At 40.0% G+C, this 27,255-nt stretch overlaps 4 protein-coding genes across 7 annotated transcripts; 2 read left to right on the top strand and 2 right to left on the bottom strand.

The window, feature by feature from the left end:
• Positions 1–1,343: 1,343 nt before the first annotated feature.
• LOC124002070 (charged multivesicular body protein 3-like) lies at positions 1,344–6,426 on the top strand. Of its 2 annotated transcripts, none has more exons than XM_046309321.1 (6): positions 1,344–1,612; positions 3,435–3,495; positions 3,687–3,866; positions 4,115–4,236; positions 4,533–4,644; positions 4,783–6,426. In XM_046309321.1, the coding sequence occupies exons 1-6, from the start codon at positions 1,595–1,597 to the stop codon at positions 4,914–4,916; spliced, it is 627 nt and encodes a 208-aa protein (XP_046165277.1). In that variant the 5' UTR covers positions 1,344–1,594; the 3' UTR covers positions 4,917–6,426. The 2 variants fall into 2 exon arrangements, with proteins under 2 accessions (XP_046165277.1, XP_046165276.1); XM_046309320.1 differs by lacking the exon at positions 1,344–1,612 and adding an exon at positions 2,603–2,787.
• Positions 6,427–7,251: 825 nt separating this feature from the next.
• Positions 7,252–14,631, top strand: LOC124001872 (receptor expression-enhancing protein 1-like). Of its 2 annotated transcripts, XM_046309001.1 has the most exons (8): positions 7,252–7,346; positions 9,049–9,121; positions 9,309–9,385; positions 9,608–9,728; positions 10,248–10,361; positions 10,481–10,652; positions 12,503–12,736; positions 13,310–14,631. In XM_046309001.1, the coding sequence occupies exons 1-7, from the start codon at positions 7,315–7,317 to the stop codon at positions 12,553–12,555; spliced, it is 642 nt and encodes a 213-aa protein (XP_046164957.1). In that variant the 5' UTR covers positions 7,252–7,314; the 3' UTR covers positions 12,556–12,736; positions 13,310–14,631. The 2 variants fall into 2 exon arrangements, with proteins under 2 accessions (XP_046164957.1, XP_046164959.1); XM_046309003.1 differs by lacking the exon at positions 12,503–12,736.
• Positions 14,632–15,928: 1,297 nt separating this feature from the next.
• On the bottom strand, positions 15,929–17,445 carry mrpl35 (mitochondrial ribosomal protein L35). Its single transcript, XM_046309004.1, has 4 exons — positions 17,311–17,445; positions 16,883–17,045; positions 16,465–16,609; positions 15,929–16,347 (listed from the first exon to the last, which is right to left on the bottom strand). The coding sequence occupies exons 1-4, from the start codon at positions 17,339–17,341 to the stop codon at positions 16,159–16,161; spliced, it is 528 nt and encodes a 175-aa protein (XP_046164960.1). The 5' UTR covers positions 17,342–17,445; the 3' UTR covers positions 15,929–16,158.
• A 1,055-nt stretch (positions 17,446–18,500) lies between these two features.
• Positions 18,501–26,907, bottom strand: si:dkey-21a6.5 (proprotein convertase subtilisin/kexin type 5). Of its 2 annotated transcripts, XM_046309062.1 has the most exons (10): positions 26,498–26,907; positions 22,880–22,933; positions 22,484–22,750; positions 21,860–21,998; positions 21,684–21,772; positions 21,318–21,381; positions 20,889–20,977; positions 20,493–20,605; positions 20,227–20,383; positions 18,501–19,824 (listed from the first exon to the last, which is right to left on the bottom strand). In XM_046309062.1, exons 1-10 carry the CDS (start codon positions 26,544–26,546, stop codon positions 19,667–19,669), a joined length of 1,179 nt encoding a protein of 392 aa, XP_046165018.1. In that variant the 5' UTR covers positions 26,547–26,907; the 3' UTR covers positions 18,501–19,666. The 2 variants fall into 2 exon arrangements, with proteins under 2 accessions (XP_046165018.1, XP_046165019.1); XM_046309063.1 differs by lacking the exon at positions 22,880–22,933 and having other exon boundaries at positions 18,502–19,824.
• Between the last annotated feature and the right edge of the window lie 348 nt (positions 26,908–27,255).

The raw sequence follows: 27,255 nt of genomic DNA on the forward strand, positions 1-27,255 counted from the left end.
ACCAAAGCCAAAAGTATTACGGAGGCTGTAAACAAATCAATCAAAGCTCAAGAACACTGTAGTGGACTACAGGTTATGCGTTGAGCAAATTGTGTTCTGGCCTAAATTGAACAGGTGCAGCCTTTAGGTACACAAGGTATGAAACTGGTACCAAAGAGAGAACAGTATTTCCAAAGATCTGTTTGCAACAGAATCGGATTAATGAATACGCCCCAGTCCTTAGTTTTAGTTTGCGCTCATCATGTCACTGTCCATGGTGCTGAATGTGTACCTGCGGCTTCTACCAAAAGTATGTGGACACCTGCTTGTCGAACTTGTCATTCCAAAATCCCCCCTTTGCTGTAATAACAGCCTCCACTCTTCTGGGAAGGCTTTCCACTAGATGTTGGAACATTGCTGCAGGGACTTGCTTCCATTCAGCCACAAGACCATTAGTGATGTCGGGCACTGATGTTGGGCGATTAGGCCTGACTTGCATTTGGTGTACCAATTCATCCCAAATGTGTTTGATGGGGTTGAGGTCAGTGCAACAGTCTGGGCAACCATTTGATTAGATGTGCAGGAGTCTTATGGCTTGGGGGTAGAAGCTGTTTAGAAGCCTCATGGACACCTGTAATCTATGGCTTCTGGTTGGGGTATGTGCGTACCGTCACTGTGGGGACGACGTGATCAGTGCACTTATTGATGAAGCCAGTGACTGATGTGGTGTACTCCTCAATGCCATCGGAGGAATCCCGGACTGCCCCCATTCTCATCGACTGGGCTGTAGTGGAGCAGGTTGAGAGCTTCAAGTTCCTTGGCTTCCACATCACCAACAAACTAACATGGTCCAAGCACACCAAGACAGTCATGAAGAGGACATGACAAAGCCTATTACCCCTCAGGAGACTGAAAAGATTTGGCCATAAGACTCCTGAACAACTAATCAAAGGGCTACCCATTACCCCTCTTTCACGCTGCTGCTACTCTGTGTTCATTATCTATGTATGGTCACTTTAACTCTACCTACATGTACATATTACCTCAATTACCTCTAACCGGTGCCCCTGCACATTGACTCTGTACCGGTATCCCCTTTATATATCCTCGTTATTGTTACTTGACTGTTGCTGTTTAATTATTTGTTACTTACATTTTTTATTTTTTGCTTAACACTTCTTTTTCTTAAAACTGCGTTGTTGGTTAAGGGCTTGTAAGTACGCATTTCACTCAAATCTACACCTGTTGTATTCTGCTCACGTGACAAATAAAATTAGATTTGACAGAATCACGACTCAGGATATGACACAGACACAGGAGGCGGATGATTCGGTTCTCAGAATATTTATTATAACAAAGGAGCAGGTGATAGGGCAGGTAGAGGCTCGTAGTACAAGGCAGAGGCTGAAAGGGACAGAACCGCAGGCGGAAAGGTCGGAACCGGGAAGACTCGAAAACAAGAACTTGTTTCACACGGAAACCACGCTAGGACAATTTGACAAGACAGAAAACGCAGTAATAATACACAGGGGATAATTGGGAAAATAGGAGACACCTGGCGGGGGGGTGAAGACTAGCACAAGACATGTGAAACAAAACAAATCGTATTAGTCACATGCGCCGAATACAACAGGTGTAGTATACTTTACAGTGAAATGCTTACTTACGAGCCTCTAACCAACAATGCAGTTAAAAAAAATACTGATATGTAATAAAAGTAACAAGTAAAGATCAGCGTGTGACAATTAGGCGAGGTAGATGTACGCTATCTCTGATTTAGTTATATGCTTTGGCCAGGGTCTATTGATTTAAGTAGACGTACGACCTTAATATTTTATTAATCATTTGGAAATATTTAATAAACTAGCGCAACATTAGCTTCATGCCCACAGGACGCATATACGTTTTGACCGCATTTCCCCGTACTTGGCGTATGTATGTGCTTCGCTTTTCAACTTGCTAAAAACGAACTAGTAGGAGTCCGTGTGTGTACTTTTGTTTGTACCTCGCCACAGTGAAACAATGCACAGGTAGAACATATTGAACGCATATGGTACACATAACGCACCGTAGCCAAGCACGGCACCCCAACGTAGCGTTCCGGACTGCTCTATTGAAAATGAATGACTTCCGCCAAGTACGTAAAGAGTTTGATGCATCTGATTGACATCGTAGGGCAGTGGGTGTAAAAATACTTAAAAATACAATTTAAGTAGTTTTTTAAAATGTATATCTTTACTATATATATTTTGAACTACTTTTACTTCACTACATTCCTTAAGAAAAGATTGTACTTTTTACTACATACATTTTCCTTGACACCCAAAAGTACTTGATACATTTTGAATGCTTATCAGGACAGGAAAAGTCATGCCTCTGATCTGGCGGACTCACTATATGCCAAATGCTTTGCCAAATGGCAGCTGGTTTGCTTAATATAAGGAATTTGAAATTATTTATATTTTTACATCTGATACTTAAGTATATTTTAAACCCAATACTATTAGACTTTTAGTTAAGTAGATTTTACTGATTGACTTTTACTTGAGTCATTTTCTATTAAGGTATCTTTACTTTTTTTTACTCAAGTATGACAGTTGGGTACTTTTCCCCATCACTTCAGTAGGGTGGAGCATTGACGTATTGGAACGTGGCCTGGGAGGCGAAGTGGCGTAGCTTGGGATCCGAAAGTAGTAGAAGGTGTATGTTGTGTTCTGTATTACCAGTTTAGCTAGGTTAGCTGACGTAATCGTTGTAATGAAAATGGGACTGTTCGGGAAAACACAAGATAAACCACCAAAAGACTTGGTAAGTGAAGGCTTCTGGTGAGGGGCGACACGAGCTTGACAGCTAGCTGAACAACTCATTCTAAGCTAGGTACAGAACCTAACAGCTAGGCTAGCGTGCTCTGTTTATTTATGGTACTGTAACAAGGGCGACGTTTATCCAATACCTTTCATCACGATATCCGTCTTATTTAAACTTGAATCGAATAAAATCATATTGTAATGTAGCTGGCTAACGTTTACTACGGCAGTTTACGAATTAGCTAACGTAAGCCAATTGTTGCTAACATTACCATTTCAGTTTGATTGTTAGCTACACAGTAGCTAACTTGCTAGCTAGTTTATGGCCTTCAATATAAGTCGTGCTTGTTTGCTAGCTACTTGCATTGGAATCATTTGTAGCCTATATTTACAAACTGTATTCCCCCAAATGCTATGGCTGCTGGCCTGTTGCTCATTTACACACTAGCAGCCAGCACCATCTTTGGATGTAAACAAACGACCATCAATCTAACGTCACTGTACATGGTTCTACTTCAAATTCACACGAAAGAAGAAAAAAATAGTTTACACGTCATTTCCTTAAGCTTGACAGTGAATGACACATCTGAGTGTAATATTTGACTGGTGATTTGTTGAAGCTTAATTCACTTGTTTCTGTCATTTAAGGTAAATGAATGGTCACTCAAAATCAGGAAAGAGATGAGAGTGATTGACAGACAAATTCGAGGTGAGAAGAAGTACTTTAAGGCTATGTGAAGCCTAGTCCAATATTGGTTTAAGAATGTCAGAGAGCAAAAACAATACACTATAATAATATAAACACCAATGAAAGCTGCTGTCAAACTTCTGTCATGTTCTACATTAGTTTGTTATATTACATTATATTAGTGGTCTCTCATTGTTCCTCTTCCATCTCAGACATTCAGAGGGAGGAGGAGAAGGTAAAGAGATCCATCAAAGATGCTGCTAAAAAGGGACACAGGGACGTATGTGTGGTTCTTGCAAAAGAGATGGTCCAGTCGAAGCGTGCAGTCAGCAAACTTTATGCCTCCAAAGCCCAAATGAACTCTGTACTCCTCAGCATGAAGAACCAGCTTTGTGAGTGTGAAGGAAACTACTGATGTAGCATCACCAGTTACAAAATGCCCAGGAGAAGTTCATTTGATGACAAATGAATAGAAATGCTTTGTAACACTGGAAGCTAGTAGGGGTGCAGAGTTTTTCCTGGTCAGGCCAAGTGGTAAAGTCATCGCCCTAATATGAATATGTACTGCACATGTAATATGCTGCGTGTTACATTACAAAGGGGTTGTGTCTGGTATGTGACTCTGCTGTTATTTGTCCAGCTGTATTGCGTGTAGCTGGCGCCCTTCAGAAGAGCACAGAGGTCATGAAAGCCATGCAGAGCTTAGTGAAGATCCCAGAGATCCAGGGCACCATGAGGGAGTTGTCCAAGGAGATGATGAAGGTCAGTCACATATCTGCTGACACACTGTGGCCTCTGTTACTGTTGGGTACATAAATCCATCATTGCTCATGTGCATTGCTCTATTGCTGCTGCGTCACGTACCGGTGTGAAACCCTCTTTAGAGAGACTCGGGGAAGCTGTCCAGTTTTGAACCACTGCTACGATCCGAAGCTACAAGCATACAATTCATATAACAAACAATATTATGCACTATGTTCAAATTTATATTGAAGAATAAATTAGTAAATATTGTTTGATTATTGATATAACCTTTTGGTGCTGTGTATGTCCCACAGGCTGGTATCATAGAGGAGATGCTGGAGGATACCTTTGAAAGCATGGAGGATGATGAGATGGAGGAGGCAGCAGAGGCAGAAGTTGATAGGATCCTCTTTGAGATCACAGCAGGTAAAGATGGTCCTTCTAGCAATGAAACTGATCTCAAAAAGTTGTTTTGGACTGTAAATGTTCACCTGTCTGGTGGGGGCTGATGGTAAAAAATGTAATGTTGTACATGCTGACCCCTGGTGGTTTGTTCCATATTAGGCGCCCTTGGCAAAGCGCCTAGCAAAGTCACAGACGCCCTACCTGAAATGGAGCCTCCTGCCGCAGCCTCAGAGGATGAGTCGGAGGAGGACATTGAGGAGATGCAGTCCAGACTGGCAGCCTTAAGGAGCTAAGATTGAGCTTTGACTGCTTTTAGTCCCATTAAAGTCTTTTTGCCTGCTCGAGTATGAACAAAAACAATTTTGGTCTAGGGTTAATCTTGTCTCTTCTCAAACATATTGTCTCTTTCTTTCACATTATTGTTTATGATTCGCTTTGGGCTGAGAACTTTTGAATGCTTAGGGCTAAATAACATATCAGATCTGTTCTTATGAAAGTTGGCTTTTATGACCTTACATATAATCTGGGTAAAGCCAGAAATCACCCAAAGTGTGGTGACTGTATACCTACCCAATGTTGCGAAAATCTATATTTATCCCAAGATCGCTGAAAGAATGCTCATGCCTATCTAAAGTGATGAGTGTGGTCTGATTATTTTGGGGAAGCTGAGGCTTCATCCTGCAATAGGGTGGATTAACCACCCACTGGGCGAAAACCGGTTGACTCAACGTTGTTTCTACATCTAATCAATGAAATTACGATGACCCAACATAGAATAGACGTCGAGCTGACGTCTGTGCCCAGTGGGCGGAGACTTACTCTGAGCCGGTCACTGACATATCTAATCCGTAATGGAAATGTCTTGCTCTACATTGCGACATTCAATGAGTGACTCATCAAATTTTAGTGTTCATGAAACTTTAATCCACCACTACTCTGATCTAGTTCTGAAATCTAAAATGTAAAACAATATACACTGAGTATACCAAACATTAGCAACACCTTCCTAATAAGGAGTTACACCCCCCTTTTGCCCTCAGAACAGCCTCAATTTGTCGGGGCATGGACTCCACAAGGTATTGAAAACATTCCATGCTTCCCACAGTAGTGTCAAGTTAGCTGGATGTCCTTTGGTTGCGGGACTATTCTTGATTCACACGGGAAACGGTTGAGCATGAAAAACCTAGCAGCATTGCAGTTCTTGACAAACTGGTGTGCCTGGCACCTACTACCATACCCTGTTCAAAGGCACTTCAATATTTTGTCTTTCCCATTCACCCTCTTAATGGCGTACATACACAATCCATGTCTCAATTGTCTTAAGGCTTAAAAATCCTTATTTATCTTGTCTCCTCCCTTAATCGGAACTGATTGAAGTAGATTTAACAAGTGACATCAATAAGGGATCATAGCGTTCACCTAGATTCACCTTGTCAGTTTGTCATGGAAAAGCAGGTGTTCTTAATGTTTTGTACAATCAATGTATTTCATTTACTTTCAGCATTTGAAACACAGGATCTAAAAAGCAAAGTTATCTGTACAGTGCATATATCTATTTTCTTTATATAATGTTGTTTGGAGGGGTAAAAAAGGAATGCAAATTCTAACCGATTTTGGATGTCGAAATCGTGCGTTAACTATTGTTGGCCTCAAAGTCCTTAAATTTGTTCTGCTTATTCAGTAACAAATATGATTGGTTAGTCTAATTTCAGATCCTGTGTGTTATGGGTTGTTTTTTTTCTGTGCATACTTTTGTTTTTTTATGTGGCCAGGAAATTATGGAAATAAACATGAATGATTTTACTGTTGCCTGGCCTCAATACTTGAATGTTACCTGAAAGTTCAGGAAAATGGATGAGTAGGATGAAAGGGAAAAAGTGAACAAATGTGTGTTTCGTTCGGTTGGTAGGTCACTTTACTTTTGTTGCTTTATTTTATGGGAAAGCGCAACATCTGTGAAAACACATTCAGGAGAGAGAGTCTTAGAGCGAAACAGTGCATCTTTCGTCTGGGTTGCTTTTCCCTTGGCTTCAAAGGGATTAGCTTTATAAACAAATGTAACCAAACCCTATCTCTGTCCTCTGATGTAGGTTACCAGTCCAAAAAAGCACTGTAGCGGTCTCATGTTTTAGGAAAAACTTCCCAAAATGATTTACAAGCCTCAACTAATGGCAGTGGATTATTGGAATTTATATTGTTTCTGAAACTGAGCATTTTACAGGTGTATTGCAATCATAGTATACTATTGAGATGTTTAATCCAGACTGCCTCCTCCATGCTATCAGGGATCCTTGGGATGTTTCAACTCTGAAGTTAACCTGATTGAAGTTTAAATGTTAAATGGTGAGTTTAGGCTAGTGACTTCCCAAGGATTCTGAATAGCATTTAGCCTGCCTGGTCTGCTCACCTTTTTTATTTTCTTCCAGATCCAGGCCCTCTATTTCACAGAAGGTGTTGGTGTTGTCACTACAACCTCACAATCTTCCTAGTTAGTGTTCAATTCAAAAATGAACATCCACATCAGTTAGTTAGGCCAGTAAAAAAATTCTGTATCACGTTCATGTCTGCGTGCAGCGCAACGTTTGACGCCGTGGTTGGTCCTCGCTGACGCTGCTGTCAAATGGCAACTGCCAACGCTCAAGAAGGAAACTCCTCCCTGTTGACAGCACGTTCCGTCCCCTTCTCAGCGCAATGGTTTCTTGGATAATCTCTAGACTTGTGGTGTAAGTATTTTTTTTTAAATCACATTCTTCTTTCATAAAAAAATGCCACCTCGAGATAATGCCGTTTGCTGTAAATATGCGTTTTTCCGTGACACAAGATGCATGACAGCAGTGGCCGCTTTATAGCCTATGTAGGCTACGTCTTATTTCTGAGCAGAGACGGTGACTCTGGGGTTTGAGGCGAGACAGAATATTGTGCTCTGTTTATGACTTATTCCTTATTTCAATAAGGCATTTTTTTGCCTTTTGATTTAATAGTCATATCACATTTAAAGGGAATATTTTATTTCGACTATTATGTATTTACATGCGTTTTCATTGAATTCCAGACAAAGAATTACGTGATTGCCCAAATTAAATATGTATAATTATATGTCTGCTCATGCAGAGCTATGCATGTTGAAAATGATCAAGCAACAATAATGCTGTAATCGATAGGGGATTTCATACAGTAAATTCAAATAGAACTATATAATAAAATGCTTTTATAAAGCACAGAGCAGTGGTAAGCAGAGCTATTTTATGTTACTTGATGTCCTTTATTTGGAAAACAAAGGGATGGGTCACCCCTCTCAGGTTACAATAAAAGTGTTGTATATATTTCTAAGACTTTATTGCCGCAAATGTTCTGAGTCATCCGAATATTTAAGCACGTTAATGTATGGAAGCAGAATTATAGACTCCACTGGTCATTTCTATTGTGTTGTAATATGGCGAAATGGTTAAACGTGTTCACAACATATAGACTTGGAGTTAGCCAAATCTCAAAATAGCACGTCAATTAAATTTAGGTTACAATATCATATTACATTGCTGTTTCAGACGTGAGGCTCCAAGTGTCTTCTGACTTGGCGTTCAAAGCTCTATATAGATTATCCAACACATTTTATTTGTTGTTCTGAGGTCTTAAACAGAAAAACTGCATTTTGTTTTGAGTGACCTTGTGTTTAACAACTGTATGGTTATACAGGCCTATGTAGGTCAGTAATTTGAGCAGGTCACACTCACAACTGTTGCCATACTGTTGCTTCAAGCCAAGGGTCCCCCTGTCTGTTATAGTCATACTCAGGTGTAGTCCTCATGTGGGCTTGTTTAGTAAATTCGAATTTTAAATGTGCACCTTTTTCTGCTCACTCATTAGTTTTAATTGTTGTTGAAAATATGAGTGTCTTCATGTCAATTAGACATTCAACAATATAAGCGGAATTGGAAAATAGTTGCGCACGTAAAACTCTGACTTGTCTAGCGGGGCCTCTTTGATTGCAATGGGACTTTGGCGCAAAGGAAGTGCGCATGGGACTGTTCTCAGATTCTCCTAATTTCTTGGAATATGAGCCACTCCCTGTTGATGTATTATTTGTTTATATAAACATTATGCATTCAATCAAATCTAAAACAGTTTTAACACAGTAAATTCGTCAGAAACCCAATACCCATTACTACGGAGTTGGAGGACATATTGTTTTATTTTATTTCACCTTTATTTAACCAGGTAGGCAAGTTGAGAATAAGTTCTCATTTACAATTGCGACCAGGCCAAGATAGTATAGCTTATACATCAAAGTTATACAAATAGAGAGTTGTTTGTTTTTTGGACAGTTGTTACCAGTGAGTTTTATTTGCTTTTAGCCCCATAAATGTGTGTGGATGTGCTGGACAAGCACTTATTGCATAAGCTAATGACATGTTTTGTGTTTTCCAGGCTTGTATTTGGCACACTATATCCTGCATACTCCTCATACAAAGCTGTCAAGTCAAAGGATGTGAAGGAATATGTGAGTATTAGCAACATTATGAAAAAAGTGACAATGAAACCATAGTCTGGGTTTATTATGGGTCAGTTTCACAGACCCAGCCACATCGTGGACTGAATTACATGAACCAGGATTAATAAGAATTGAGTTTAATATTCCTGAACTATTATGTATCAGACTAACTGTGACAGTTATTTTGCTTTTAAAGGTGAAATGGATGATGTACTGGATCATATTTGCACTATTCACCACCATGGAAACCATCACGGATATATTTATCTGTTGGTAAGTTAATGCTGTATTATAAAATACCCGTTTTGTTTATGTATAGTATTATTTCACTTGTTTTCATATAATTTGTTATGAAGTCCAAAATATTGTTCTGCAATAGTACTGAGTCACATAACATTGGCCTACATAGGATAGTCACGACTGATGATGGTATTGTAATGGGGAGTAGATTTTTTGAATGCTCTGATCACTGTATTATTCTTCCCTTCACTGTAGGGTTCCTTTCTATTATGAGCTGAAGATTGCCTTTGTGGTATGGTTACTGTCTCCTTACACAAAGGGGTCCAGTGTTCTATACAGGAAGTTTGTTCACCCGACACTATCTTCAAAAGAGAAGGTGAGACCAGTGCATTAGTACTTTTTTCTTTGTCCTCTTTAAATGTTTTATAAGGTGTTTTCTATACTATATATGTTTTAAATGCCCTGCTAATCATTTTAATGACAGGATTTGCTGTGATCTATTATCCGAACGAGAGGTTGGATTGTCCTAGCTGGTCATGTTTTGGGTGGAGGGGCATAAGGAAACAGCATGGTTTTTCCTTCTGTTCCTTTCCTTTTGACCTTATTTTGGGGTCAGGAAACACATCAGAGTTGAGAGGGTACCAACACTGGGGCCCAGTGTCAGATGAAAATGAACAATAGCACTGATTCTAAAAGACAATCAACATGTCCACTCTTTATGTGTGAAGAAACGTGTGTTGCTAAAGAGCAATCTCAAGACAGATAGCGACCATGTTCATTACAAATAGTCACAACATGTATTGTTTGCATACAGTACACCAAATCTGTGAGTGTGTTTTTCACATGGCCTGCCAATAAAAACACAATTAATATGTGTGTTTTTATCTCTGTCCAGGATATTGATGACTATCTCTGCCAAGCAAAGGACAAAAGCTACGATACTCTGGTGACTTTTGGGAGGAAAGGTTTGAATGTAGCAGCCACAGCTGCAGTCCTGGCAGCGACAAAGGTAATGCTGACTATTTCCATTTCTGATGTGTCCTGGGGGAATGGTGGGGTGAAGTGATGTTTTTCTGTGTACATATATGTATAATTCATAGTGTTCATGTATTTTGTCTCCCACCCCAGAGCCAAGGAGTACTGTCAGATAGACTACGAAGTTTTAGCATGCATGACTTGTCCGCCTACCAGTCCGACCCAACTGAGGTGGACTCTGGATCTGTCCCAAGTCAGTCTGCAGCTGGACAACAGAGGGCCAGGACCATGATGCGCAGCAAGTCAGAGAGTGGCTACACCAAGGGTGAGACTATACTGCCACATACACTTACATCACTAACCAGGATACAGACAGAATGAATGACACAGCCAGATTCGGCATGTGATTTTCCTATTGCACATAATTTTTCCATAATACATTTTGATCACCTCTTAGGTAACTACCATGTAGTAGCTAAGTAGCAATATGGTAACACTGAAAAGGGTATATACTGTACAATAGGCAATTTGTGTACACCTCTAGCATGTCTACTAGTATGGACTAATAGAGTAAATATTTACTAGTACACATGCTAGAGGTATACACATTGCCAATCGTATCTAATTTGCCTTTAATTTGAAGCAGTGAGCAATATGATGCAGTAAGGTATTTAAGTTACTAACTAGGGAGTTAAACTGTAGTCATTGTTTCCATATTATGGTATATTTGGCAAATAATGGTTTTACCACAGCACTGGTGAAAACAATGAGTACAGTTTAACTCCATAGTTAGTAACTTAAATACCTTACTGCTTAGTATCGCTCATTGCTTCAAATGAAAGGCATTAGAAATGTTGACACTCCTGAAAACAGGTCTGTTTCCTCTGCTTAAACAAACATGATCATATGGCCTCTTTCCTGTTTAAGCCTGGAGATAATAGTTCTATGCCCTGACTTTCCTTAGTCCCCCTAATCCCACATATCCTGTTTGTGGTATCTGACTGCAGGTAAGTCTCCACATGGCTGCCAGGCAGGCTCTGGACCAGTGCTATTCAAACCTTTACCATTTGGGACCCCATCCCAAATCTGACCACACAACATTAAAATCAGTCCATTTACCTTTTCACATCAACAAATAACCTTCAATTCATTACATTTTCTCTCCTATCAAAATGAAGAGAACCAATAAATACATTTACTCACTGAAATTGTATTTTTCAACTGATTTTTCTCAACAACAACAAAATGATATTGTTCCATGAAAAAAATAATTTTTGCAACCCCACTGCAATTCCCCCGACTTTGAATATCAATGTTCTAGACTCACCTGAGAATGCTTCACATTTAGCTTTTATCATTGAATGACCAGAGCCTGCTCTCCGGTGGCCATACTAGTTCAGTGGTCCATGTCTCATTATACAGTATGTGTTGGACAGTCCCAAAGTTTCTTTGGGATTCACTTTGTTTGGATTGATTAGTCTATTTTCCAAGAGGTTAATAATAACCACAAGGTGAAAAAGAATGCTTTTGCACCATGGCTGTTAAAATGTTTTGTTGTGGAGGACTGTAACTATTCCTGTAAGTGGCTGTACTGTGTGGATCATTAACACATTTTCAAATTATGTTTCAAAAATGTGTTTTGTTAACTTACCACACACTTATTGTGGAATATTTACAATGTGATTATCTGTGTTTTCATGAAAACAACATGATATTAGCTGATAGGTCAACCAGCATCCTTCATATTGAAAGAGCTGGTTTATGAAAGGCTATTTTGGCCTTTTGCTTTCCATTTCCATGGCATATTGAATGATGAGATGGAAATCCAGTGTACTCAACATGATTCTGCAGAGACTAAATGAAGGGCCGTGAAGAGGAGTCCTCGTCCGTATAGCATTGTTATGCTTGTTTGCCCTGTGAGAGAGGGAATCCCATATCTTTCAGCGTTATTCTAGTCCTTATTCCCCTGCCTGCACACATGGTCCTTTTGATGTCTGCTCCGGTGCTCTGTGTAGAGAACAACAACCACCCTACTCTGCCCCTTAGAACTCATATCAACCTCTCTGTAGTGAAGCTACAGCACTTAATTATAGTACAACATTTCACTGCTGCTTTCAGTGTACATTCGGATGTGTGTCTGTTAATTTTTCACCACCGTTGCTTCTCACGGTGCAGGGAAGGATTTGGACATGACTGAGTATGAGGTGTTTGAGATTCGACCAGTGTGACACCAAGGAGCTGCTGTCCCACGCTATTACGCCCCCCAAACCCACACTCCCTCCTTCACCCTCCCTGACCCCCCAGCCCTCTCCACCTCCATCCCTTGCACCAAAGCAGACTGAGGACATGGGGGGGGAAATGTCAACAAGCACCCCACAGCTCAGGCTGATTAAGAGGAAGGCGCCTGAGGTACTCCTTTAAACTGGCTGGCCTACTGGCATGTGATTCTAACTTCCCCTGAACTGGACTGTGGTGACTAACACACTGGGTCCTCGTGGCATGGTACCATTGCAAAAATGAGGACGGAAGATCATTTTCTGGCTGAAATTAGTTGTACCGTTATGATACAAATTAGTTTCTAATATGCATTTATATTTTTAGTGGACTGATAAGTGTATGAATTGATGTTGTTTTGCAGTATTGTTTCACTGCTGATATGACTTTGCTGTTGAATGTAATGGAAGTATTGATTTGATTGCATGTATTGATTTCCCAATTTCCATAGAAAACAAGCTGGAACAGGCCTCTGAAAAGAACATTCCAGGATTGCTTTCTTTACCATGTGTCAACTCATATTTCCATAATGTACTAAGTGTTCATCTAGTGCCCAAACTGACAGTATAGATATACAGAGCATGCATATCAGACAGACAAGACAAACGTTGTCAGACCACAAATCAGGAATAATGTGCCATTTATTGCTTTCAGAACCGTTATGGTTAATCAGTGCCCCATCTCTCTTTTTTCCATCTGTCTTTCTAGCCTCCTCCTAGGGACATAAGACCTCTCACAAGATCCAGGACTGCCCAGCTGCCTTCAAACAGAGAAGCCATGTGATTTTGTGTGAACGCTCCCAAGACCACTTTAGCTGCAAGGAGAAGAGGGTAAATAAGGAAATGTGGCTAAAAGCTAAATGCATAAAGCAGCCTTGTTTTAGAATAAGGAAACCAAAGTGACTTGTGACCCTCTATCTTAATATATATGACATCTGGCACATACTGTACTGTAAAGGAGACAGATGGTGGGTGCCATCAAGGTAGCACTCAAGAGTGGGCTCCATACCTTACAGACATTTGGATTGACTTGTCCGTCATTGAATATGTTTTTGTATGTATGTAAAGTGTGTGTATTTATCATTAATAGTTTTTTTATATATACTATGTTTAGAGACAAATGCATGTATGTGTCTCTGGTCATTAGTGTCATGAAACAGAATGTATTGTTACTTACATCTTTTTGTGGCTACTTGGTCACTGTTTGAGGTAGCATCAGTCATCAGGAGCGTAGCAGGGTGAAATACTCTGTAATGAAGGATATGGTTGTCCACTCCCTCTCTTGGGTTTTTAGGGAGAGCTTTAACCTGGCAAACACAATCTGTACTGACAATTTAACAGGACACAGAATATTGAAATGAATTGTCCTGTCAGGTTAGTATAACTCCTCAAATGTGGTATTTATTTATGAGATAAAATAGCAGTGGTAGGACTTAAAAAATGCTGATTATTATTAATCAAATGCAAGTAAGGGCTCTATTCAGTCTGTATCGCTGAAGCATTACAGATTGTGCGATAGAAATGTGACGGTAATATCTAATTGAGCCGACATACGCAGTGTTTATCGTGAATAAAGTCTTCACTAACGTGGGAACATTGTCTTTAAATTTAAATCACGCTGAACTTCCACGATACGTATTGAATAGAGCTCTTTACATTTGATTATAAAGCCTTAAATCATTCAAATAAAACATTGAGTACCTGGTACTACAGAAACAGTAATATAAGTACTTGTATTTCTTGCAAAGAGCACTAAAACATCATGAAAAACATAACTATGACTGTCATTGACTATTGGCATTATCCACTATGTTCAGAGTTACTGCAACTGTTCCAGTACCATGAAATGGCAACAAAAAAGAACTTCAGAAATGTAAAAATGTTTTTTTTTTCCTTTTTAGTTCACTGATCACCATGTTATTTATCATTACCAAAATTATTATTATATGGGATTAGTTAGTATTCAAATAAAGAAATTGCTCTATGGGGTAGAAATGTTGACAATCGACTTTTCAATCTCATCATAAGTTATCTGGCATTCAAGTCTGTCATTCAATTGTTTTGTAAAAGTTTGTGTTATTCATGCCTTATAGACATCACTGTACATTTGAGTATTTTCCGGTTTAGCACACAAAACATGATTTGAAGTGTATAGCTATTGTATAACAAAAGATAGCCAGTGGCGAGAGCTATATACTCTGGTCCTTCTCAGAGTCTAAAAACACTGTGCAATACTCTGCTTTCACTGAGAAATGGTCAACTCACACTTCTTACTCAAAACTCATTTCTCAATGTAGCCACAACTGTCGACCTGTCTTTTCCCAGCCATTATGAACAGATTGACTAATTATTCTCTATGACCTGCCTGTTGCCTATATCTATGAGGGCATAGCAATTACACTATAGTTGGGCAGGTTCCTAACCTTTTGTAAATTACATGAATATCGGGAGTGTTTTTGCCAATAGTAGTAACAAAGGTGAGTGACATATGGTCTTTAAATGAACGTTTCTGCACTGTAGGTATGTGAATTCACTTAGATTGAACCCTCTTGGCTATTACACAATGCATCACTGAATCTGTGAATTATACTTGGGGTTTGGGCAGAATGCATTTTAGTTCACTGTTCTCAATAGATAAATTAAGGCTTCTCAGGTGTGTGTTCAGTTTACATCAAATTCAATCACTTTCTGGTAAAAAAAAACGATTTTGGTATGCACTTGTTTGCACATGGAATTATCAGACAGAGGTTCCTTCTAATAGGCAGTTTTCATGTGGCACAATTAAAAAAATATTTGTTGCAACTTTAGTAGTTGTGCTGGAATGTGATTGCCCTTTCAAATAAAATGGATCAAAATAAAGTTAATCATGTTTTTGTTGCTATCTAGTAGCACACAGATCAATAAACGAAAGTCATCATATGAAAATGATTTACTACAGAGCATTGGGTGAATTAGTTTAGTTTTTATTTGCTTTAGTGATTGCCTTGCCGATTTTACAATGATTCTGAAGTGCTGAATATTTTTTTCAATATTCTTTTGAAGCACTTTGTGGCAAGGTCAGGAGAGTTATTCTCATGGACAAAATACATGTTTCCACAACCTTGAGTCAAATAAATTGCATGAGAAACATGTCTGACTGATGGCCTCAGAGTAAAAAGTACCTTCTGTCAGACCAGAATCTCCCATGATGCTCAAACCTTATTGTGAATTTCTGAAAAAATATGACAGACAGGGATGAGCTAAAATGACATGTGCTTTCTCTGTCTCATCAGTGTTTCTGTTGGTGAATTGATAACAGCCAATAAATATGAGACAATGTGACACCATGGCTTATGTATTTTGTATTATATTTAAATGTAATAGATGTCAATACATTTGAGTTAATTTATTCAACAACAAACAATACAGTGATCATTTTATTCATCAATTGCCCAAATCTGCATTTCACTCTACATTGACCAAAATGATGCTGTGAACAATGTTCTTGCGTACAATGAAATTTGATTAATCAATTGCAAATGTACACACATCTCAGAGTGGGAAGGACAATTCTAGCCATTAGACATTTAGGTTGACACGTTCATGATATTTCTTGTAGGGATCATTGACAAACCAGTTCCTCCTCTTCCAGAATTTTGTGGTCATTTTGTCCAAGAGCTTATTCTGTGTTTTGTTACAAAACACATGCTCCCTTAAACGCTTCTTTCTGGCAGGCAACTTCTTCCACAGTTTTTTCTTGTATCCAGCCTATTGAGAATCAGCAGTAAGTGTCAATTTGAAGACAGAGGAGAAACAGATCGCCAACGCCACAACCTTTATCGTTTCAGAACCGAAGGAAAACAGAATGAGAGACTTGTACATTACCTTGCGTCTAATCCACAGGCCACAGTGCAGACGCATGAACCTCTTCACCACTGACTTCACAGATTTCCTCTTCCCTTTTTTCACACTGATGTACGTGAGGTTTCTGCTTGGTTGCTGGACCAGGCTGGGAATGAGAGGTGCAACCCTGCAAGAACCAAGCCCCACCCAAATTAGTAATACAATTGTTGTTGTTTTTTAAAATATTTGAATCTTTCATGTCATTCAAACAAACAAAGCTTGGGGATATTACTCTCATCTTATTAATTTAATTGATTAATGCATCTTTCAAAAACAATTGAAAAGCTGTCTAGCGAGCTAAATTAATAGTTCAAAAAAAGCTAATTGCACTTGATGGAATTGAATCAGCACGATATGACTTTTCTGAATCTGATGAGCAGTATGTATGCATAGCCCTCACCGTTGCAGGATGCTCTGCTTGGGTGTCTGGAAGCCTTTGGGGGACAGAGAAACCCATGCAGGAGTAGTGACCATAGACCTCTGGACAGTTTGACGATTGATTATGGTGGAGAACCGACATATCTGCTGCCCCCTGGCAAACAGAGTCAACGGCCTCATCAAGCCTGTCCATGCAAAAATAAATACATTTCTAAAATTAGGTAAGCTATATCTTGTTCAGTATCACCACACTAGCTACATAGCTAGTTACACAGCTAGCATCATGAGTGTGCTGGCATTGGATAACCTTAGCCTGCGCTGCGCTAATAATAACCACGAATGTCGACTCGTTAGGCAAGCAATTAGCTAGGTATATAATCAATAGAATCAACACAAAACGTTGAATTCCTTACAGATAAAAGCTCAATGATGTAGCAACACATTACATACCAGGGACGTTCCTGGCCATGATGGCTGCCATGTTTCTTGTAATGCCGCTGTGAAGCAGGCAATAATAACAAAGCACTTCCGGGTCACGTTCCAACCTGTATACTTCGTACTTTATTTGTATTTATTAGGGATCCCCACAGGGCAGCAGCTAGTCTTTCAGGGGTCCAAACGCAGTAAGGCACGTACAATCACACATTAAACAAAATATAAAACTGTACATCATATTATTATTATTACATCACTACATATCTACAATACAAAATACAACCATACAACAATATTACAATGTACGTGTGTGTTGAGTGCGTGTGCTAGCGTGTGTCTATACCTGTGTTTGTGTGTGTGTGTGTCTCTTCACAGTCTCCATTGTTCTATAAGGTGTATTTTATCTTCTTTTTTTTCAAACTGATTCTACTGCTTCATCAGTTATCTGATCTGGAATAGAGTTCCATGTAGTCATGGCTCTATGTAGTACTGTGCGCCTCCCATGGTCTGTTCTGGACTTTGGGACAGTGAAGAGACCTCTGGTGGCATGTCTTGTGGGATATGCACAAGACATTCCACCAGACAGCTCGGTGCATTCAGCTTGTCAACACTTAGAAAAACAAGTAGTGATGAAGTTAAGTGTTGCAGTTATTTCACACGCTGTAGTAGGTGATGTGTATAGTGTTGAGTTATCCCAATACATTGACACACTCGGTTTACTCAAAGCCAGTGGCATGTCATTAGTAAAGATTGAAAAGGGGGGCCTAGACAGCTGCCCTGGGGAATTCCTGATTCTAACTGGATTATGTTGAAGAGGCTTCCATTAAAGAACACCCTCTGTGTTCTGATAGACAAGTAAGTCTTTATCCACAATATAGCACGGGGTGTAAAGCCATAATAACACATACGGTTATCCAGCAGCAGGCAATGATGTATAAAGTCTAACAAAACAGCCCCCACAATCGTTATATCATACATTTCTCTCAGCCAATCATGAATAATTAGGGTGAAAATAATGGAAAATGTGCACAATTATCGATATATTTTTACTAGTTATAAAATAAGGTCAAGTATTTCTATGAGATTTGTGAATTATTTGTTTATTTAAAAACAATTCAAGGTAAAAAGGGGGTCCATTCTACTCAGGAGCACTTCTACTTAACAAATCCACAGAGTTTACACCCAGAGGACCCAGTCTGGTTTTATGAAGGGCAGACATGTAATAATATCCGACTAGTATTGGACTTGATATACTACAGTGAGCACATTATTAGAAGATAGCTTTATTTGTAGACTTTTACAAGGCTTTTGATACAGTTGAAAACAATTATTTGGATTTGGTCAATATTTCCAAAGTGTAATTAAGACACTTTATAATAATAGCTCTGTTCAATTATCCCATGGAACCTCACAGAGAATAAATATTAGACGCATAATTAAACAAGGATTCCCAATTTCTTTAGGGCTATTCTGATACAAGATAAAGAGATCAAATTTTACAATTGGCTGATGACACCACCAATATTTAAAAGACCATTGAAGTCGGGAAAGCTATAACTTCGGTCTGTATCCTGTTTTATACGCTAGTAATTATATCATAACAGAATTTCACTTGAGAGTAGTGCATGGCTATGCTTTATTCCAGTCAGAGTCAGTGTTTTTCTCTAAAACATACAAATATAATTTTATTTTAAATAGCATAGGTCAAAAACATTTCTATTGATGAACATAGATGTGATGCCGTTCAAACAGAAAATAAAATATAACACATAGTACCTCAGATCACCAAAATGAATCATATGTATAACCAGCAAATAGATTATTTCTGTGACAGAGGGGAACATTTACTTAAAACAATCTTCAAAGCATAAGTTAAACACCCATCGATGTACCATGACTGAATGCATTTACAAACATCAAAAAAGTGATTTTCATAACACAAGGTCTCCACCAAGTCCTTATAGGAGGCCCGCAAGCTCCATTTTCAACCCTCCTAAACCATCCAGTGTGTGCCTCTTTAAACCATTTACCTAATTAATCTAAAAGAATGCAAAGGTAAATTCAATTGATGACATTTTTTCTTATTTTTAACAAATGTAACGGGATCCACCATCACTAAAGCACAGAATACAGATGAAAAACAATTCTGCTTGTTAAAAATACATCTATAAGATATAAATCGCAGGAAAGCTGGTGAGTTATCAAAAGTACTCAAATGGACATTCGGTAAACCATGGCTAGGATTTGGTGTCTGCTTTCTCTTATGGTCCATTAGTCCACAACTGAGGCACATAGACTTCCCTTGATTCTGCTCTAAAAGCCAGAATTTCACCCCAATAATCGGAAGTATCAGATGAGGGTGGGGACATGTTCACCAACCAGCATATACTGGCTCGGCGTCACATGGGATCCCGTAGTATACACCTTGCGGCCTCTCTTTGGTTAACAGAAATTGTCGCGTGAGGGAAAGCTCTCCACTTGTGTCTCGCATTCGACACAACACCAGTAGGATGACGAAGAGTAGGGCCACTGGACCAGAGAAAAGAGAGAAACAACACATCAATAGTGTATGCAAAAATACTAAAAAGGTCACTTACTACTACTCGATTACTTCAGCATGATTTATATATTTCACCTAGTTTTTTTCTACAGGATGTGGCCTCGAGATCAAATGACCTATAAGCATAATTAAATAATATTTGGATATTTGTAGTGCCGAGAAAGGGCATAAAAGTAGTGTAATTGGAAGAAATAAACAATGTTCATGTCAATGAACAACTTTTCTTGATTAAAGGGTCACTAAAACCCCAAGTAAATATGTGAATTTCATTATGACAGCTTGACAAGGGTTTTCAACATCTAACTGGTAGCCTAAAGTTCAAACCACTTTCCTCCTACTACACCAAAATGTTAACGTGTCTTCAGACATACCCCCTCCTCCAATGACAAGTAGAGCAATGGTGATAGGGGCCAGCTCGCAGTCCTCCCCTGCCTTGCGGAAGAAGGTCTCCATGCAGTAACCTGGAGCAGTGCTGCCTTCAGGACAGAAGGCAACGCCAGGGCACCGGATGGGGGTCACGTCTGGACTCTGTGGAACAGATGAAGTGAGCCCTGGTCATTAAAGTTGGTCAGGAAATCCCTTTGGGATAGTTTCAGTATTAGAGGTGTTTACAGGGAATACGAGTTGTGGTACTGACTGGGCAGTAGTGGTTTTCGGGGCAGAGGTTACAGGTCTCCTGGCCCCAGTGGATCTGGAAGAAGCCGCTGCTGCAGATTTGACACATACTCTGACGGGGAGCCTTGTGCAGGCCTGTCCAAAACCAATCATCCATTTAAAACTGTCTGAGTCTGCTATTACGGTGTACTAGCTTCACAAATTAGAACATGCATGTCTTCCTTTAGTGTGTTTATATATGTAATCCATTTAGTGCCAGATAACCCTTCTGTAAATAGAGCTACTTCAGTCATAGACTATACAGACATAGTTAAAGATTGACTTGATATTAGATTGAATGGAACATTCTCAGCCACAATTTTAATATTTTACACACTGAATAGCACAGTTGATATTTTTGGCTGGCACTGGCAGTTACCTGGACGACAAGGTGTGCACTCCTTGGCAGCAGCCTGGAGGGACTCTGTACCAGCAGGACAGATCTGACACAGAGCACAATTGGAGGTGCTGTGGGAGTGACAGCCACAAGGTTGCAATGAATAGGGAAGAACTTATTTAGAAATACTGTTTCATACTGCTGGCTATCACCACCCGTGTCTGATCACTGAACTATTACAATAATAATATATTCAATGCCCACTAATAAACCTATGAGTCTGTCAGTCTGTGTGTCTGTAGGTGTTTTGGGAAGTAAGACCGTTAGCATGAGAGGGGAGCATGCGATGTTAGATCTGCAGACAAGCAACAGTTTGTGTGGATTATCAAGAGTTCATGCAGAACCCGCTGCAGTGCATACCACATTAGTTTAGGAACCACAGATCTAAGGTGACCATGAAGGGCAACATACTTGCAGAATGTTCCTCGTTGACATGGACTGCACAATGTGGCATTTTGTTGAGACATATAGAAACCTGAAAATAAAACGTTCCATTTTTTTTTTTAAACACAGGAAATGAAATATTTCTAAAGTCTTGGTTTGTTTAGATGTGCAACAAATAACTGAAGTCCAGCTCTTATGCAGTAGAGCTGATTGTTTTCACCAGTTGTTACACATTTTGTATTCACTCCTTTAACTTTCTCTCTGCCTATGTGCATGGCTGTTCAAAACAAACAAAAATTCACAACACTATAATATAATCACAGTAATAGTTACAAGTAAGTAATTATTGAAATGCCTATACAACCAAAACAGAACAAATATTGATATAAATACCTGGAGAACAACTTTGGCAGGAGTCGGAGCCTGTGTTGTTGCTGTAGGAGCCTGCGGGGCAGGACTGACACACAGGGCTGCCGGTGGAACTGCAAGAGAAGAGGAAGAGGATCAATGCAACAGTGGTCTACAGAATGTTTGTGAATCGGCTATGCCCTCAGTCGACAGAGACTTACTCGGTGTAAAAACCCTGGCTGCAGGGCAGACATCGCTGTTGTCCAGCCAGACTCTGAAAGAACCCTCTGGAACATGGGAGGCAAGCCCCAGTGAACAGACACAACCCTGGCTCACGGCAGCAGGAACACAGGAAGTTGTCTGGGGGATGGATCAGAAGTCTATTATTGAACAGGCTGTGTTGTTTACAAGATTTACCATCTTAATTTGACAGTTTAGCCATATTATATTTCACGTACTCTGTAGAGGCCACAGGCCAGACAAATGGCAGTAGTCAAATAATACAGCAAAGCTGTCCACTTAGCATACCATAAGAACAAACATCCTTGGTGTTAAAAATAGATGTCACATGGGTAAAAACTACATTACAGTGCTGCATCAATTGCCTGTGGTGTGTTTCTACCTCATTTATAGGTTGTGGTGATAAATATAAAAGTTTACACAGGAAAATTATTGAAATGTTGTAGCTAACAAAAAGAGCACTTTCCAAAGCAGTGAGCTAACATTTAGTTCTCTACTACAGCAAAACACAGTGACAATAAAAAAGCTCTTGAGGAGGTTTATTTAATTCTCAGTCTCCCTCTCTCTGCCAGGCCTGGGTAAGCAGGCCCATAGTTCAGACTCACCTTTGTCGGAGTAGGACCCTGGGACACAGGCCTCACAGAGGGCAGAGCAGCCTGGGGACGTGGTGCTGAGGATCACATGGGGGGTTGCTGTCACTTTCTCATTGAATGTGGGGGTCTCACTGACTGTAGGGGTCTCACTGACTGTAGGGGTCTCACTGACTGTAGGGGTCTCACTGACTGTGGTTGTTTCTGTCACATTCTCAATGAATGTGGTGTTCATCACAGAAAGACCGAGCATCGGCGCCGTCGCCTGGCTCACCACCACACCTGTTATAACAAGACAGACCTTCAGAGAAATAGTTCTAGAAACAGGAGAAAAGTAAACATTCCCAGCCTCTTTCTAAGTAGCAATGTGTTAGATATGCAAATGCTACAGTGGATATTTTATTTATTCACCTTTATTTAACCAGGTAGGCCAGTTGAGAACAAGTTCTCTTTTACAACTGTGACCTGGCCAAGATAAAGCAAAGCATTGCGACAAAAAACAACGCAGTTACACATGAAAAACAAAAGTACAGTCAATAACACAATAGAACAATCTATATACAACGTGTGCAAATGGAATAAGGAGGTAAGGCAATAAATAGGCCAAGAGTAGCGAAGTAATTACAATTTAGCAAATTAACACTGGAGTGATAGATGTGCAGATGATGAAAGGCAAGTGGAAATACTGGTGTGCAAAAGAGCAAAAAAGTAAATTAAAAAAATATGGGGATGAGGTAGGTAGTTGGATGGGCTATTTACAGACGGGCTGTGTACAGCTGCAGCGATCGGTAAGCTGCTCAGATAGCTGATGTTTAAAGTTAGTGAGGGAGATAGAAGTCTGCAACTTCAGCGATTTTTGCAATTCATTCCGGTCATTGGGAGCAGAGAACTGGAAGGAAAGGCAACAAAAGTAGGTGTTGGCTTTGGGGATGACCAGTGAGATATACCTTCTGGAGGCCGTGCTACAGGTGGGTGTTGTTATGGTGACCAGTGAGCTGAGATAAGGCGGAGCTGTACCTAGCAAAGACTTATAGATGACCTGGAGCCAGTAGGTCTGGCGACGTATATGTAGCGAGGGCCAGCCGACGAGAGCATACAGGTTGCAGTGGTGGGTGGTATATGGGGCTTTTCACTGTGATAAAGGACTGTGATAGACTGCATGCAGTTTGCTGAGTAGAGTGTTGGAGGCTATTGTGTAAATGACATCGCCGAAGTCGAGGATCGGTAGGATAGTCAGTTTATCGAGGGTATGTTTGGCAGCATGAGTGAAGGTTGCTTTATTGTGAAATAGGAAGCCGATTCTAAATGTAATTTTGGATTGGAGATGCTTAATATGAGTCTGGAAGGGGTGTTTACAGTCTAGCCAGACACCTAGGTATTTGTAGTTGTCCACATATTCTAAGTCAGACCCATCCAGAGTACATTTACATTTACATTTAAGTCATTTAGCAGACGCTCTTATCCAGAGCGACTTACGAGTAGCGATGCAGGCGATCGGTTGAAGAGCATGCATTTAGTTTTACTAGCATTTAAGAGCAGTTGGAGGCCACGGAAGGAGTGTTGTATGGCATTGAAGTTCGCCTGGAGGTTAGTTAACACAGTGTCCAAAGAAGGGCCAGATGTATACAGAATGGTGTCGTCTGCGTAGAGGTGGATCAAGGAATCACCCGCAGCAAGAGCAACATCATTAAAATATACAGAGAAAAGAGTCGGCCCGAGAATTTAACCTTGCGGTTTCCCCATAGAGACTGCCAGAGGTCCGGACAACAGGCCCTCCGATTTGACACACTGAACTCTGTCTGATAAGTAGTTGGGGAACCAGGTGAGGCAGTCATTTGAGAAACCAAGGCTGTTGAGTCTGCCTATAAGAATACGGTGATTGCCAAAGTCAAAAGCCATGGCCAGGTCGATGAAGACGGCTGCACAGTACTGTCTTTTATCAATGACGGTTATGATATCGTTTAGGACCTTGAGCGTGGCTGAAGTGCACCCGTGACCAGCTCGTAAACCGGATTGCACAGCGGAGAAGATGGTCAGAAGATGGTCAAAATGGTCAGTGATTTGTTTGTTAACTTGGCTTTCGAATACTTTAGATAGGCAGGACAGGATGGATATAGCTCTGTAACAGTTTGGGTCTAGTGTGTCACCCCCTTTGAAGAGGGGTATGACCACGGCATCTTTCCAATCTTTAGGAATCTCGGACGATATGAAAGAGAGGTTGAATAGACTAGTAATAGAGGTTGCAACAATGGCGGTGGATAATTTTAGAAAGAGAGGATCCAGATTTTCTAGCCCAGCTTATTTGTACAGGTCCAGGTTTTGCAGCTCTTTTAGAATATCTGCAATCTGGATTTGGGTGAAGGAGAAGCTGGGGAGGCTTGGGCAAGTCGCTGCGGGGGATGTTGGCCGGGGTTGGGGTAGCCAGGAGGAAAGCATGGTCAGCTGTAGAGAAATGCTTATTGAAATTCTCGATTATCGTGGATTTATCGGTGGTGACAGTGTTTCCTAGCCTCAGTGCAGTGGGCAGCTAGGAGGAGGTGCTTTTATTCTCCATGGACTTTACATTGTCCCAGAACTTTTGGGAGTTAGAGCTACAGGATGCACATTTCTGTTTGAAAAAGCTAGCCGTTGCCTTCCTGTGTGTATTGGTTCCTGACTCCCCTGAAATAGAGCACATGACCCAGGAAGCTAGATATTCAGAACCCATATAGCTTAATGGGTCAAAACACTGATTAGTATGGTTCAGAAGACCAAAAGTTCATCAGTGATTGGTATTTGATGGCGTAACCCATTGCAGACATCATGTGACACCTAACCTTCCCCTCACTACAATCAGATTATCTTTCAGTAGACATCCACAGATTTCAACCCTTAGTGTTTGAGGAAAATCCAGTAATAGGCGTTTGTGGCACATTCTCCAAAGAGGAGTATAAATTAAAAGCCTTGTTCCCGATCAAAGAATGCAAAACATTCCAGCATGAAATATTTTAGATGTCTACTTGCTCATTCCTCTGATATCTTACAACAATGTTGCCATTCTGAATCACACCCACCTGATCTATTTCACAATGAGGTAGCCAATGTTTCACAAAAAGTATTTCAAAGTCAGTCTTCTTTAGGATATGTAGCCATTTGTGGTGTGTAATGTGACACTATTAAACACCTTTAACACAAGATATCATGGTGTCTGACCTACAGTGAGTTGGGGAAAGAGAGCAGCAGCACACAGAGACGTTATTGTGGCAGTAATCACATTAGCAGTGAGCCGAGCTGCTTTACTGAGAGAACGACACCCTCTTCAAGAAATGCAATTATTCAAAAACAGGTCATGAGATTTCACCTGGTTTATACTCCAAAATGCTCAGAGTTGGCCAGGGCCCTCTGTTTATACTGTACCGTATATTCTATTGAGTTTAGATTGCCAGAGCATGGGGAACTGCTTGGGTAATGTGTGTTAATTGACTACTAGAATGAACTGCAGGCCTTGATGAATAGGTCCTAAAGGCCAACAAATGTCACCTCACAATAACAGTTGAATGTTGATTAACATTAACTTTAAAATGCTGCACCTATGCAGCATTGTTGCAAAGCAGTGTGTAATGTTAATGTTGCATTCAGTCATTTAAGAACGTTTTAATCAGAGAATAAACCATGGATACAACGGTGTGTAAAACTTTTAAAAATCAAATCAGAATTGTGAATGATAAATTGAATGGCGTGCCTAAGGAAATAGTCTAGCCACATTTCATAAACAGAAAAAAATCTACACAGTTGCACTAGTGGGTGAGTACCTCAAACAATCCCATGTAGAACTGTCATCAGTCATAGGTTGCTGAAAAGCAGTCAGTGTTGTTTGCCATGGGTGTATTCATTACGCCAATTCTGTTGCAAAACGTTTCTTAAACTGAAACAAACGAAACGGGGAGGGACCTACCTGAATCTGTCCAATAGAAACTCACGTTTCGTAACTGTTTGTACTAATGATTACGCCCCAGTTGACAAGCCAAGACAACAAACCTCCAACCTTACCTAGCAGACAAGCGGCAGCTATCGCAGTCAAAACTCCCCAACATTCCATACTCCAGATATTATCGTCAAAGTCACAAAAACGTTTTATAGAATTTCATCCCTGACGGTTGTCTTTCTTTCAGTGAAGTCCACCGTGAGTTGCTTGTTTCTCGTTGCTTGTCGGGTTCATCAATGTCATATGACAAAATACAGATCATGTGATTTTACTTAGAAGTTTGGCAGATATCTGTATATTGACGAGATGCTCATGTCTCCGCACTAACAATGGGAGTCGTCCCAAAGACGGGAAGGCAGGCGATACATTTAGGTCCAAAATAAATCCATTGAAACGCTTTGGGTTAATTTTGAACAGATTTAGCTAAATTTTGGGAGAGTGAAATCTCCCGCTTTGCTTCTTCCTCTCTGGTTTCGATAACGTCAAAGCGCAGCCGCAGAATAAAATCATGCAGACAATCTGGTGTTAAAATAATGAATTAAATCAATAAATTATTATATATAATTTATTTTATAGGGGCCAAAGTATATTACAGTGAAACTGTACTTCCTGAATTCGACTTGTCCCCACCCCATTCTCTTTTCAATGTGTATATACATTTTTAAATGGGTCACATGAAAGTGATGTAGTCTATGCTCTAAAACCAGACATACCGGTATGCACATTTAAATTCACAAAACCATTTAAAATAAACAGTTCTATGACAACGTTGTACACCACCAACAATATAATTCCATAATGTGCAGCAGGGTTGGGTAGATTA

The sequence above is a fragment of the Oncorhynchus gorbuscha genome, linkage group LG17 (genome assembly GCF_021184085.1).
Source record: "Oncorhynchus gorbuscha isolate QuinsamMale2020 ecotype Even-year linkage group LG17, OgorEven_v1.0, whole genome shotgun sequence".
NCBI classification, from domain to species: Eukaryota; Metazoa; Chordata; class Actinopteri; order Salmoniformes; family Salmonidae; genus Oncorhynchus; species Oncorhynchus gorbuscha.

Excerpts from the sequence above, each read along its gene's own strand:
- LOC124002070 (XM_046309320.1), top strand. The coding sequence starts at position 2,737 with ATGAAAATGGGACTGTTCGGGAAAACACAAGATAAACCACCAAAAGAC. Across the intron at positions 3,867-4,114 it reads CAGCATGAAGAACCAGCTTT|CTGTATTGCGTGTAGCTGGC; the intron begins GTGAGTGTGAAG and ends TTATTTGTCCAG. Across the intron at positions 4,237-4,532 it reads TGTCCAAGGAGATGATGAAG|GCTGGTATCATAGAGGAGAT; the intron begins GTCAGTCACATA and ends TATGTCCCACAG.
- LOC124001872 (XM_046309001.1), top strand. The coding sequence starts at position 7,315 with ATGGTTTCTTGGATAATCTCTAGACTTGTGGT. Across the intron at positions 9,729-10,247 it reads CACTATCTTCAAAAGAGAAG|GATATTGATGACTATCTCTG; the intron begins GTGAGACCAGTG and ends ATCTCTGTCCAG. Across the intron at positions 10,653-12,502 it reads AGAGAGTGGCTACACCAAGG|GGAAGGATTTGGACATGACT; the intron begins GTGAGACTATAC and ends CTCACGGTGCAG.
- mrpl35 (XM_046309004.1), bottom strand. The coding sequence starts at position 17,341 with ATGGCAGCCATCATGGCCAGGAACGTCCCTG. Across the intron at positions 16,610-16,882 it reads AAGCAGAGCATCCTGCAACG|GGTTGCACCTCTCATTCCCA; the intron begins GTGAGGGCTATG and ends TGGTTCTTGCAG. Across the intron at positions 16,348-16,464 it reads GCCTGTGGATTAGACGCAAG|GCTGGATACAAGAAAAAACT; the intron begins GTAATGTACAAG and ends GATTCTCAATAG.
- si:dkey-21a6.5 (XM_046309062.1), bottom strand. The coding sequence starts at position 26,546 with ATGGAATGTTGGGGAGTTTTGACTGCGATAGCTGCCGCTTGTCTGCTA. Across the intron at positions 22,751-22,879 it reads GCCTACCTGGTTAAATAAAG|GTGTGGTGGTGAGCCAGGCG; the intron begins GTGAATAAATAA and ends TTGTTATAACAG. Across the intron at positions 20,606-20,888 it reads GTGCACACCTTGTCGTCCAG|GCCTGCACAAGGCTCCCCGT; the intron begins GTAACTGCCAGT and ends GGTTTTGGACAG.